The sequence below is a fragment of the Corythoichthys intestinalis genome, chromosome 6 (genome assembly GCF_030265065.1).
Source record: "Corythoichthys intestinalis isolate RoL2023-P3 chromosome 6, ASM3026506v1, whole genome shotgun sequence".
NCBI classification, from domain to species: domain Eukaryota; kingdom Metazoa; phylum Chordata; class Actinopteri; order Syngnathiformes; family Syngnathidae; genus Corythoichthys; species Corythoichthys intestinalis.
Genome location: NC_080400.1, coordinates 38689197 through 38703261, shown reverse-complemented (window position 1 = coordinate 38703261; position 14065 = coordinate 38689197). Strand labels below are relative to the sequence as shown.

Sequence of the window (14065 nt, the reverse complement as noted above, 5' to 3'; positions counted from 1 at the left end):
GATTGGAATTGAATGGGGAGCACAAAAAAAAAAGCAAGCGGATCGGGAAATATCGGGATCGGCAGATACTCAAACTAAAACGATCAGGATCAGATCGGGAGCAAAAAAACATGATCGGAACAACCCTAATAATAATGTGTTAATAATTTCACACATAAGTCGCTCCAGAGTATAGGTTGCATTCCCAGCCGAACTATGAAAAAAACGTATAGTCCGAAAAATACGGTACTTTATTTTTCACAATTGTCTTATATTTTGGTGTTCTGCCACTTTCATTTGTGTTTTCAGATGGCAATATAAGGGATCATTTTGAAACTACTTTCTCAAAGTGGCCCATAAAGCTAATGCACCACATGTAGGTGAGTCCCTGTGAGGAAAGATAGCTTGCCTGCATGTGGAAATAAGAGCAAAATAAAAGTTACCAAAGTCAGAAAGGCAACCTGGTAGTCCCATATTTTAGCTGCTTAAAGGGGATAAGAAAAGAAGATCTAAAGGTGGGTAGTAAATGTTAAGGGTGAAGTTTCTCTCTAAGTATGAACAGCTCATTTGCCACTTGAGTGCAATCTGAGGCTAGGTTCATACTGCTGGTCTTAATGCACCATTCGTATTTTTTGACAAATTTGTTTTTTTTTTGGCGTGCCCGTTCAGACTGCCTTTGTCCATTGAGCCCGTTCAAGTATTACGCGTGCGCACCAATTCACAGTCCGACACGTGCTGAGCAAACTGACCCGCATGGGCCGAAGCATCAAAACAAATAACTACGCACTGTGCGTGCACGACGCACACATAAACCTTCTGTGCGTACGTCAGTTTGCCCCAACTCGGCCATGTAGGCAGTACTGAAATATTGCTCATTTGGCGCACAGTAAAAAACTGAGCATTATCAGACTTATCGGTATCCTTTTCTTCATTGTATTTTTTTATGACTGTGGTCAAGCCCGCCTCCTGCGTAGTAAAAGCTAGGCGCCAACGCTAATGAACAGCGACATTGCTGCCATCTTGAGTGATGCTCTTGCTCTTTGCTGACATAATTACTGCATGAATTTCGATTTGGGAGACTTGACAGTTCAGACCGCCGCCACATTCTGGAAAGATGTGGCCCAGATTGGATTTAAACCACATACGAAAGTGACACAGATCGGATTTGAAATGGTCCACTTCTATGCGACTTGTCCACTTCAGACCGTCAAGTTAATGCCTCACACGAGCCAGAAAAACACGAGAAAAAAATCAGATTTGTGCTTTAAGACCTGCAGTATAAACCTAGTTTAAGATATGTGCACGCTACGGCGGTTTTAGCTTGTTTCAAAGCAACGTCCAGTTTTGGAATTGTTAGTTTGGTGAAAAAAAAAAAAAGTTTCAGACTGAAACCACATTTTTGTCACATTTCTGACGAAAATTTTCAGCCACCGAACGTTCGGTGCACCCATACAAAGAGCCTGACCGCATCTTGATTATATTATCTTAAGGTTATTGATAAATTGTCAAGCCCATGTGGCCTTAACAAATCATTTAAACTTGTGATTTTGGGTCATTCTAACTAAAAAGTTTCGGAGACATCATGTTTTAAGGCAAAATGCTTGTTCTTAAAAAAATAAAATAAAATAAAAAAAAAAATTAAAAAAAACAAAACAAAAAAAAAAAAAATATATATATTAGGGCTGTCAAACGTTTAAAAATTTTAATCGAGTTAATTACAGCTTAAAAATGAATTAATCTTAATTAATCTTAATTAATCGCAATTCAAACCATCTCTAAAATATGCCATATTTTTCTGTAAATTATTGTTGGAATGGAAAGATAAGACACACGACGGATATATACATACAACATACTGTACATAAGTGCTGTATTTGTTTATTGTAACAATAAATCCACAAATGGCATTATTAACATTCTTTCTGTTAAAGTGATCCACGGATAGAAAGACTTGTAGTTCAAGTCTTGTTATAGTTACAAATGATAGTAATTTTATATTAAAACCCCTAATGTTTTCGTTTTAATAAAATTTGTAAAATTTTCAATCAAAAGTAGAGTTAATATAATAAGAATAAAAATAACAATAATAAAAATAGAGTTTTACGTGTATTTTGCATAGCTATTTTGATATGGAATGCCAGTTCATTTTGCATTGTTGTTTAACTGTGTGTCAGAATAGGGCCTCATTACTATAGACCCTACCCACGTGACGTCACAACTCCTTCCTCCTGACTGGTGCCGCCCATTTGTCCGTCAACACATGTTTACCTGTTACGGCTACGTACATTCCTCCTATTTACGACGTTTTTCTGCTCGTTAACATTAATAATCAAAATGGTGAAGGCGTGTGTGGCGGTCGGTTGCAATAACAGAGAAGATAGACGGAGAAGACGGAGAGACTTGAAGTTCTACCGGATTCCGAGAGATCCGGAGAGAAGAGAGCCAGATGGGCTGCTGCAATTCGACGAGAAAACTGGGCTCCAAACGATTACCACAGATTATGTAGTAGTCATTTTATATCTGGTAAGATGCATTTAATATATATTTAGAGGGTTTTGGGCTGACAACCACAATTAAGATCATTGCTAGGCTAATCGCCGACAACATACACGTATGTATGTAGTGAGAGTGCTATCGCTAAACCATATAAACATTAAAAGCCCTAACTCCATTGACAAACGACATGAAATACATTAGACGTGACAGTGGATGTTAGCAATAACAAAAGATTTTGAATTAAAAATTTCGTAACTCACCTTTCCAAGCACAAGATAGATTCCTGCCGAATTTTCGTGGACGAGGACCTGTTTCACCCAACCAGCAACGAAGTATTTATAAGCCTCCAAGCTCTTAAAGTTTTTCAAACTTTCGTGAGAATAGGCTGATTTTGTGTGGACAAGATAGTTGTACATATCAGGCTAGCAGATGTCAGGCAAATACGGCGGAGACAGCGGGTCGAAAAACATCGATTTAGGCATCAAATATGGATCTGGCGAAAGGATAAACTGAAGATTTTCCACATAACGCCTTTTATGCAACGCATCAAGTGAGTTTACGGCATCCGAAAGCACCGGGTCTTCCATGAAATGCATTATAAATTGCTCGATCAATTGAGACCATTGATAATACAGGCACAAAATGACGGACAAGGGGGCGGAACCATACAGCGAGCACGTGATTTTGTGATGTCGGTGGGTAGGGTCTATAGACTAAAGTGCTTTTATTTTTGTGAACATTATTTTTTTTTTTTGGAGAGATAGGAATATTATTTTTGTTGTGCTTTCACTAAACGATACTTATGTTTGTTGTGAAGGAGTTGCTGAAGCTTATGCCAATAAACGGCGCGGTCCAAAGAACGCCTGTGTCCACTCGCCTTTACTGTATAACATATATCTGTACATATCTTACCCAAAATACAACAAGAGACACATAAATGCCACTAAAAGAAAGAAAACTTACCGAAATATGTGTGGAGCACAAATAGCAATTTGCACTGCATTGTGAATACAGCATAAACGTCTCACAACTACTAATTCTCCCACGTTTAGAAGAAATAACATGAGTATGGAACGGCGCTGCCCCCAAGCGGCTGGTGGCATTGTCTTCACTCTTAATGTCCATAAACGGCCTCATTGTAATCTGTTTGAGGCAATGTGCGAGCGGGTCATTTAGTGCATGCGTTAATTGCGTCAAATATTTTAACGTGATTAATTTAAAAAATTAATTAACGCCCGTTAACGCGATGATTTTGACAGCCCTAATATATATATATATATATATATATATATATATATATAGAGAGAGAGAGAGAGAGAGTATATACATATAGACATACATATACATATTTCCACGTGAGTCAGAATGGACCCTTTAAGCGCCACTAAAGACCGCCTAAATCTCAAAATAACTATCTAAAAACATGTATTATACGCCACTTTAATAAAATGAAGTAAAAAAAAATAATAATAAGATCGCGACTGGCGACAAAATGGCAGACCAGACACTGTTACGCAACAACAACAACAAAAAAAACAACTGAAAACAAAATGGCGGTCGATACTCCGGCCTCATGAAGTCAAAATCACGTAAATCAGGTACCTCATAACCCGGGGACACCTGCATATATATATGCACCAGGGAAATGGAAAAGTAATTAAAATTGCTTCCTCATGAATGGATAAATAACAGTATACAATGCTTCACTTGATATGGCAAGTACATGAGGAATACTGTATTTTGAGTCCGCATACTGGATGATGACTGACTAGTAAGGGGTTAGGAAGTTGTAAGTCAGAACTTGTTTTGTTTTTAGATTAAGTCATAGCAATGACGTTTTTTTCCCCTGTAGTTGCCTCCCATGTTAATGAGAGTTTTCACAATTGCTCTTTGTGACCTTTAAGAGTGCAATTTTGTTCATGTAAAAAGCAAGCAAGCGAGTAATGGGCCATTTTAAGAACAGTGCGTTGTGGCTGTACGGTAACAACTCACGTATTGAATAGCTAAAGAGCTATTACAACACTTTGGCATGTTGCTTAGGAAATTTAAGAAAACACACACACACACACACACACACACACACATTGCTTGCACGGGCGACCTCACAAAAGTCAAAACAGTATTCTCTTCATTTGTTCTGGCCAAATCTGTGCATAATCAGTAAGCGGCAAGTCCACATCATTACGAAAAGCAACACCTGATACTTGCTCTCTGCAGCCAATTTACAGATCCAGATGAAAATGTTTTAATAACTAAAATACCTATTTGGGGCAGTATTCACATTAATCCATAACCCAAGTCCTCTATGGAGACAGTGTAATGGAAATCTCTCAAAACAGAGTAACAACACTGCGAAGCAAACTGTGAGGATCCTGGCACCCTTATATTATCAAACATGTGATTGCTTTCCTGTCCTACTATCTGTAACTCCTTCCACTGCCTGCTGGATGAGGAAGTGTCACAGTGTGAGGAACATGGAAGGTTAAAAAAAAAAAAAATGTACACACTTATCTTATCATGACACTCTAATCGGGCTCTCCATTTCTGACAGAGCATCAGTGTGAGCTACACACTGGAAAAACAGGCATCATAGAGGCGTTCAGGTGCTAATGTGTGTTGATTAAACATTTCTAATTGGATTTTAAAATCTGCGTTAAGATTATAGCTCTTTGTCCAAAAGTACCGATTTACAGTAGTTTAAGGACTATAATCAACAGTAATAACCCTTCATAAAAAAAGAGTAAGGAGTAGAAAGTACAGATAGCTGTTTAAGAATGTAGAGATCAAAAGTAATATGTACTTGTACTTAACTACTGTACTTGCCTACCATCTAGGGTATGTAATTTATTTAAACTGTTTTTTTTTTTTTATTTACTGAAAAGCAACCTTTGTGACTAAGCTTATTGTGTGTAATACTGTACATGAAGAGAATATATGAACACGTTCCCGCCTAGAGGAAAAATTCTATTTTTAAAGTTAATAGATATATTTTATACCTCATAGAATTTATAAAGCAGTAAGAAAAAAGAAAAAAAAACAGTTCAAACAAATGGTCTGAACCCTGCGACACATTTCACAGTAGTCATGGTGGTGAGAAAATCTACTTGCCAAAATTTTAATGGCTTCTGGCTACTGCTGAGGAGACTCCAGCCAGACAGCATTAGTTTTAATGTAAAATAGAAAGCTGTGGATAAAATTGTCAAATATACCAGGATTTACCCTGTACGAATAGCCAGGGCTAGGCAGACATACTCTAAACGTTCATAATGGTTCTTTCACAACAGCTATGCCAAGTCATTCAAGGAGTTTAAGCAGGCTCTTGGCCACACAAGTGAAGTCACCTAGCCGCTAAATGCCATCAAATTGCATAGTCTTTGCAAATGTAACACTAGAAGGCAGGAGAGAAACCTATATCATAAACTCTGATGATGGTTTCTCTGATTGCATATTGGAATTGATGAGCACTGAGATCCCAGTGCGTCACTTGAATCCAATAAATTGTGGTTGCCTCCCACTCAAGCTAAAATTGGGAAAAAGATCTGAATCAACAAGTCTCCATCAATAAAGTTTGAAGCACTGTTGACCTTTGGAATCAGGCTTTGGGAATCAACCAGAAGTCCTGAGCTAATCTTGGAATCCCTCACATTTTTGGACCGCAAGGATATGTCATACAATCTTCATTGATTGGTTAAAATGAACTAAAGTGACTTCCAGTAGCGGGAAGCCCAAAAGCAATTAGGATAGTGAAGTCACCAAACGAACATTTTCCTTTTTTGCATTGTATTGTGGATAGTATGCTCGAGTACCGTAGTTTAACACCACCAAAGGTATGGGTTAGGGCAGGGGTGCCCATTACGTCGATCACAATGCTAGTGTGGGTAGCTTGCGACATCAAAAATAAATAAATTAATTAATTAAAAAACAAAACAAAAATTTAAAAGCCCACCCACGCTGTTAAGGTAAAATTGCGGGCGGTTGTCTCTTTGAAAAGTAGGTCTTGGAGCAAACAAGTATGAGCACCCCTGGGTTAGGGTTCGGTCTAAAGCGCTAATTTAATTTTTCATGAAATCTGTTCAAATAGTTCAACTTTCTGCATTTCTGGATTGCAGTAAGAATTTATGTTGTCGAAAAAGTTTTAAAAACTATGAACATGCTAAGGATATATTGTATCCAGCTACTGTACATCATATGATTTTCTGAGCGTAGGAACGGAACTCTTTCATCACCCGGGAACTACCTTATTTTGGAAACTACCAAATAATTAATTGTAAAATTACGTAAAATATCAGAAAAAGACTTTTTTTTTTTTTTTTCCCCTTTACTTATTTACTTACGGTAAGTAAATTTGTCTTCTTGATTCGAAACATTAGTATGGATTTTCAACGCTGTTAATTAATCAAGCCTTTGATAGTTTTTCTACTTATCATTGAAGAATGTGCAGCAGAAAAATTGAGAAGTGAAGGCCTATTTTCAATAGTTTTTAAGCCAAAATGTCCTCCAATTCTAGAATGACCCGTTCATGAACAAATTATGTCCCGGTTGTTTCCCTGTGTGTCATAAATCACTTACACTTGTCGACATAAAATATTCAGACGTGCCTCTTGCCCGATCATAATTCAAACAAGTGTTCTGAGCACTCGCATTGAGTCCAATGGAGTGCTAATAATGTTCATGTTATTCATAGATATTTGACCCGAGGATGAGGCTCTGTGTTTTTTTTCCCACTAGTTTTAGTACAAGCACAGATGGAGCTGGTTTGAGGACCGTATGATGTTATGGGCGGAATTAATAGGGACTGAATAAGTTCAGCCAATACTGATAATTACCACCCTCTGACCTGCTACATAGTTTGATGACAAACCAGGGCTGGATTCAAGATAGCCAGCCTGTGGAAAAGGATGCTATATATGGACGAATTACTTACTTTTAGAGGCAAATAATGTTATCTCTCTACATACAAAATGCCAATTTGACTTAAAAAGGATGAGGATGAGAATTCAGAGAGTGTAAAACCTCCATCAAGGAAGCCATGTTTCCACATAATCCATACAATTCTTTTGGGAAAGGGAGGGACCACCAGAATTCTGAGTAAAAATGTTTGATGATTGATGTCCTCCAAATTTAATAGTTCCTTTCTTGGCCCAAGTTTCCTACCTCCACTGAGATGGATGAAAAAGCATCCTGATAAAAGCAAACGCTGTGATATGACAACATTTATGTTAAAATTGATCTAATAAATGCAAGGTAACGTGGTATGGAGTATTGTATACCTAGTTTAAATCTGATTTGAATTTTTGCTTTCGAGTGGTGCGCAGACACAGACAGAAAGCCTGACCAAATCAAAGTAGTGTAAAAAGGGATAAAAAGTAAACTTATAGTCTGAGTGAGAGTGGGAGGAAAGGCATGTGCACACAATGTCTTTCTCTGTCTGTAACAGATAAGCTGTAAAGTCAAATGGCTCTTGAAATGAACCCTTAAAAAAGGTATGTTTCTTCTTTGTGGTGGTTTTACATTCAATTGATTCTTGGTAGACTTGGCAGATTCAAGCTGTCAATAAGGATACTAATATACTCCTTGTGTCCATCTGGCTGGGAGTCCACCAAGGACACATTGTCTCACCCACTTGTTACAGCTACACACATGGTTTATAGTGTATGCACTGTCTGCATTTGTGTATGTCTGAGGTGAATACCTAGAAAGATGTTTAGGTTATAATGAAAGTGTGTAATTAAACAAGAATATTGGCCACTGTTGAAAAAAGTATTGCATATATGACAGCATGTGTAGCAGCTGTTGCTTCTGTTTTGTGTCATTGGTGCTAAAACAGCCAATGAGGAATCTTAAAGTTACAAGCAAGACAGAACTTAGAGAGAAAAGATAGCTGGCAGAAAAAGACTTGTTCTATTTGTGAAACTGTGCTTGAGTAAGATTTAAGGTACTCCTGCAGAATTAAATAGGATTTAACACAAAAACAACAGAACAAGTGTGCTTTAAAGAAGACAATATTGGTTGGTTTCGAATGTCTGTGTGGGTTTAGTACCCGTTTCGTGACAATAAGATATGAGTGCTAATGGTTGTCTGTGTCTTCATGCTCAGCTGCTTAACACGTTCCCAGTTTCGCATGGGTGCCTTTTGCCTGTTGTCATAAACTCCATCTCTACCATTTCTGTGAGACGGTACCCTAATTCACTTGGACAATTACACAATTTTCATTCTAAATTATTCTTAATTCTATCAACAAAAGAGTAGTTTGCCTGATTATAGAGCTGTTAAAGAGGCTTTTAACAGTTTTGCTTAACAAAAACCTCGCCAAAAACTAAAACTTAAACAACAATCTAGGCATGTGCCGGTTACCACTTTCAAAGTTTACCGTGGTATGAAGACATCACGGTTTCAAAACCGTTAAAATTTACCGTCATACTGTGGTTACGGTATCAGCTATTTTTGAGGTCCCAAAAAATGTAATGAGAAATCAGTGGCTTTGAGCGGCAGTGCTCAACCATCCCCTTCCAGTTGTTGCTCTATCTACACCTGAGCTTTTTCCCCCCGCAAAAATAGACAAAGTCGCTAGTATGGGAGTATTTTGGCTACTGAAAAGAAACAGACGACCGCGGCTTAGAGGAGTAAGGTCAGCCAACGTGCAGGCAACACCTCCAACATGATTTTACATTTAAGTGACCATCACCCGTCACTTTACACAACATTTAAGTAAACGCTGTCATGAACGTTTCCCACCAGCTACGAGAGTTCACTCAAGCTAGTTTGGTGTGTCTAGCAATGGTAAAACAATTTATTATACCGTAAGCTTGTTAACAAGGCAGATAGCGTTGCTTATTACCAAGCCAAGATGGCTAACTAATTTCCTCTCTACCATTAGCCTACTTTTGTAAAGTCCTCTGCCACTGTAAACATTTGCCAATATGTTGTGAAAAAAAATTAAAAAATCCTGATCAATGGAATTTTTTTTTTTTTTTAAACCTATACATCTCATAATAACCCATTTTAGAGCTATAATTGCAATACCGGGATACAGTGAAACCGCCATATTTTTGCTTGAAGTTATTAAACCGTCAAAATCTCATACCGGCACATTCCTACAACAATCATAAATATATTGGTAAATTAATCAGTATGCCGTTACTAGAGAATCTTGGCCCAAGGGAGCATTAATTACACAAGTGACACTTTTTGTATTGTGTAAGTGTGTGATCAGATACACATGGAGATACATCCGATACTCAAAAGAGAATCCACCTTCAATTTCTAATGGCTTTCTTTACCTATGAGAGCAATAAATGGCCTTTCATACAAAATACAATATAAAACACGCTCCTTCTAATGGGGCTAGATTTTGGATGGATCCTGCACTAATTTACCCAGCATTCTTGAAGTAGACAGTGTGACGCATTTGTTGAGCATGCAGAGATAATTTCTTTATTAGAGTGTTGAGACAGTTTTGGATTGTTGTCAAAGTTCTTTGCTTGGAAATGATTCAGCACACTTGTTATCAGAGCATACTTAAGATGAACACAGCCTTTTATAGACACAATAATGCATTACAAGCTGTTTTAAACAGGAGATAATTGAATGAAATATCAGCAATCTTGGAGTCGACAAAATCTTCATTGTAAAAATTTGATGATTGATATAATGTGAGATGGCAGTAGGGCAGAATGAAAGTATTAAAAAAAAAAAAAAAAAAAAAGAAGTAGTGTTCCTCAACAGTGGTTTGATTTCACAAATATTCAGAGATTCATCAAGTATGCAGAACACAAAGAAAAATAATTATAAATAATCACATGTACTGTATATATTTAAACTAGAATCAAACAAACAAAATAAAAGTAGAGCTAGGTAATGTCATTAAAGTCAAACTTATTCCCAATTTTTTTTTTTATGTCCAAAAGAACGAGTTTAAAACTTTCTTTTGATGTATAAGATAACATCACAAGTTTGCACCTGTTCCTACTGTAGCTAAAACTTCAGTTGACCTGGGACACATGCTTACCTCCTTGCAGAGAGGGCTGAATCACTGCTACGAGGAAGAGTCCATGGAGGAGCAGCTGAACCTTTCCGTTAGCCATCTCGCTCCCAAATGCACCACCCTTCTCCAGATGAGATGGTTTTATTCTCTGCTACCTAATTAACACAAGTTGAGTAGCGACCAGGAAAAAAGGAGAACAATATGGGATTAAAAGTCGGCAAAACCTCAGTTTCAATGGATCACTTTGCTATTTTCCCTCCTCCTTGTCTGTTGTTGCTGTTTTTATTCTGGTCACTCTTGCCAGCAGTACAAGTGCTGTTGCCAGCAAGGACAGAGGGTGGGGGGAGAGGGAGAGAGAAATTTAGTGGAAGAGAGAAAGTCCCCCATCATGAAGGAATTGAAGTATTTGCCAAACACTTGCATGGATACAAAGCATACTTATCTGAGAGCGTCAGATATAAGTCGAAGGAGCAGCGACCCGCATAGCCTGACAATTACCTCTCGAAAGAGCTTTACGTCTCCAGCTGCTTTGATTTTTCATTTTACCATTGGTTCTAGGGAAATTTAATTACTGTAAATACAAGACCTTATGAAGTCACCTTCGGCACGAGGAATCATGCAGCAATCAGAGGGACATAGTGACTGGCAGTGCATATGATTAAAAGCCGTCTTGGAGGTAGTGAGGACACAATTGGCATGGAACACAGATAAGAATGCCAATTGAATGAAACACACACCTGCCTGTCTTATATCGTAATCCTGAGCCAGTTTGCAAAAGTAATGGCAACTGTCAGTCTGTTAACCAGAATCATAAGTTGAAGCAGCAGCGCTTTGATCCATTGTGATATGTGAAGGACTCGAGAGATTGTCCGACAACAGAGCAGAGCATTTACACATTGTTCTTGTAAATCATTTCTAAAGCACAATGTGTAAAGTGGTGCCAGAACATGATGACCGTCGTGTGGATTAGAAGCCATCAAAATTAATGAAACCAACAATTGAACTCCAGTAGGACAAATAAGTATTTAGTCAACCACTAATTGTGCAAGTTCTCCCACTTGAAAATATTAGAGAGGCCTGTAATTGTCAACATGGGTAAACCTCAACCATGAGAGACAGAATGTGGAAAAAAAAAACAGAAAATCACATTGTTTGGTTTTTAAAGAATGTATTTGCAAATCCTGGTGGAAAATAAGTATTTGGTCATTACTAAAAGTTCATCTTAATACTTTGTTATGTAGCCTTTGTTGGCAATAACGGAGGCCAAACGTTTTCTGTTTGTCTTCACATGCTTTTCACACACTGTTGCTGGTATTTTGGCCCATTCCTCCATGCAGATCTCCTCTAGAGCAGTGATGTTTTGGGGCTGTCATTGGGCAACACAGACTTTCAACTCCCTCCACAGATTTTCTATGGGGTTGAGATCTGGAGACTGGCTAGGCAACTCCAGGACCTTGAAATGCTTCTTAAGAAGCCACTCCTTTGTTGCCCTGGCTGTTTGTTTGGGATCATTGTCATGCTGAAAGACCCAGCCACGTCTCATCTTCAATGCCTTTGCTGATGGAAGGAGATTTTCACTCAAAATCTCTCGATACATGGCCCCATTCATTTTCTCCTTTACACAGATCAGTCGTCCTGGTCCCTTTGCAGAAAAACAACCCCAACGCATGATGTTTCCACCCTCATGCTTCACAGTGGGTATGGTGTTCTTTGGATGCAATCCGGTATTCTTTCTCCTCCAAATATGAGAACCTGTGTTTCTACCAAAAAGTTCTATTTTGGTTTCATCTGACCATAACACATTCACCCAGTCATCTTCTGGATCATCCAAATGCTCTCTAGCGTACCGCAGACGGGCCTGGACGTATACTTTCTTCAGCAGGGGGACACGTCTGGCAGTGCAGACGTTTGAGTCCCTGGCGGCACATTGTGTTACTGATAGTAGCCTTTGTTACTGTGGTCCCAGCTCTCTGTAGGTCATTCACTAGGTCCCCCCGTGTGGTTCTGGGATTTTTGCTCACCGTTCTTGTTATCATTTTGACGCCACGGGGTGAGATCCTGCATGGAGCCCCAGATCAAGGGAGATTATCAGTGGTCTTGTATGTCTTCCATTTTCTAATAATTGCTCCCACAGTTGATTTCTTTACACCAAGCGTTTGACCTATTGCAGATTCAGTCTTCCCAGCCTGGTGCAGGTCTAGAATTTTGTCTCTGGTGTCCTTCGACAGCTCTTTGGTCTTGGCCATAGTGGAGTTTGGAATGTGACTGACTTAGGTTGTGGACAGGTGTCTTTTATACCGATAATGAATTAAAACAGGTGCCATTAATACAGGTAACGAGTGGAGCCTCGTTAGACCTCGTTAGAAGAAGCTAGACCACTTTGACAGCCAGAAATCTTGCTTGTTTGTAGGTGACCAAATACTTATTTTCCACTCTAATTTGGAAATAAATTCTTTAAAAATCTAACAATGTGATTTTCTGTTTTTTCACATTCTGTCTCTCATGGTTGAGGTTTACCCATGTTGACAATTACAAGCCTCTCTAATCTTTTCAAGTAGGAGAACTTGCACAATTGGTGGTTGACGAAATACTTATTTGCCCCTCTGTATTTGGGCAGCAGAGGGCGTTATCTCTCAAATTCTTTGAGTCCTTTCATCTTTTCAAATCAGAGGTCAGAACAGTGCATCATCCCTTTTCATCCAAGCCGTTTTATGCATCTTCCGCTAACATAAAACTGTCCTCATGTCTTCCCTCACTACCTTATTTCACTTTCTGCTACTGTAGGTATTTTTCAAGTAGTCTTGACTGACAGGTCCATTCTCCTCCTCTGTCTGCCAGTGTACAACTGTGGTAATGAGTTCTGATACACTTCACCATTCATTAGGATGAGATAGTGTCTTTTTCGACCAAGAGTGTACTCACTATTGCCATGTTCAAATTTGCTTCCAAGAACTTTATCCCCCCCAAAAATCTAACCTTAGGTTCATCTTTGATCCTATCCAATCGAGTCAGTCAATATATATATAAAAAAAAAAACTTGCCACATCTTCATTTCTTACACCAACTGTACAACTGTTTCCTGTTACCTCTTCATTGTAGTAATCTATCTATCAAAAAAGGCCAGCTTCACCACTGTTTTATAAACTTTCTCGTTTGACCTAGAAGAAATCATCTACCACATAACACACCTGACAATTTCCTCCAGCAGATACAAACCGCTCGGATCTGTTTGTACACATCCTTGTCACGTTCAGTCTTGCTCTAGACCAGGGGTCCCCAACGACCGGGCCGCGGACCGGTACCGGTCCGTGGCGCATTTTGTACTGGGCCGCGCAGAAATAATAAATAATTTATTAACGACTGCATTCTGGCCATTTGACTTTGGCCTGTGCCGCTTAACACACCAATATCCCTGTCTACTCTCGATATACAACTACAGGATAGGAGGTGGTCATAGAAATGCATTGATTGGGATGTTAGTACCAAATCTCGTTTTGTATATCTATGCGCGCTTGGACTCGATAATAACGTATGACGTAGGTCGTCGCCAATCACATTTCTTCCCGGAAATAACTAGCCCCCACACTAGAATGACTGAATAACAGA

General features: G+C 38.7%; 1 protein-coding gene across 9 annotated transcripts in view; it reads right to left on the bottom strand.

Moving 5' to 3' along the window:
• The window catches only part of elna (elastin a), an 83330-nt gene extending 72556 nt beyond the window's left edge, over positions 1-10774 (bottom strand). For 8 of the 9 annotated variants that reach the window (XM_057838870.1, XM_057838874.1, XM_057838872.1 and 5 more), the window contains exon 1: positions 10484-10774. In XM_057838870.1, the coding sequence (XP_057694853.1) occupies positions 10484-10559 (76 nt within the window). In that variant the 5' untranslated portion in view covers positions 10560-10774. The remainder of the gene's footprint in view (positions 1-10483) is intronic. The other variant, XM_057838869.1, reaches the window with a different exon arrangement.
• Positions 10775-14065: the final 3291 nt, after the last annotated feature.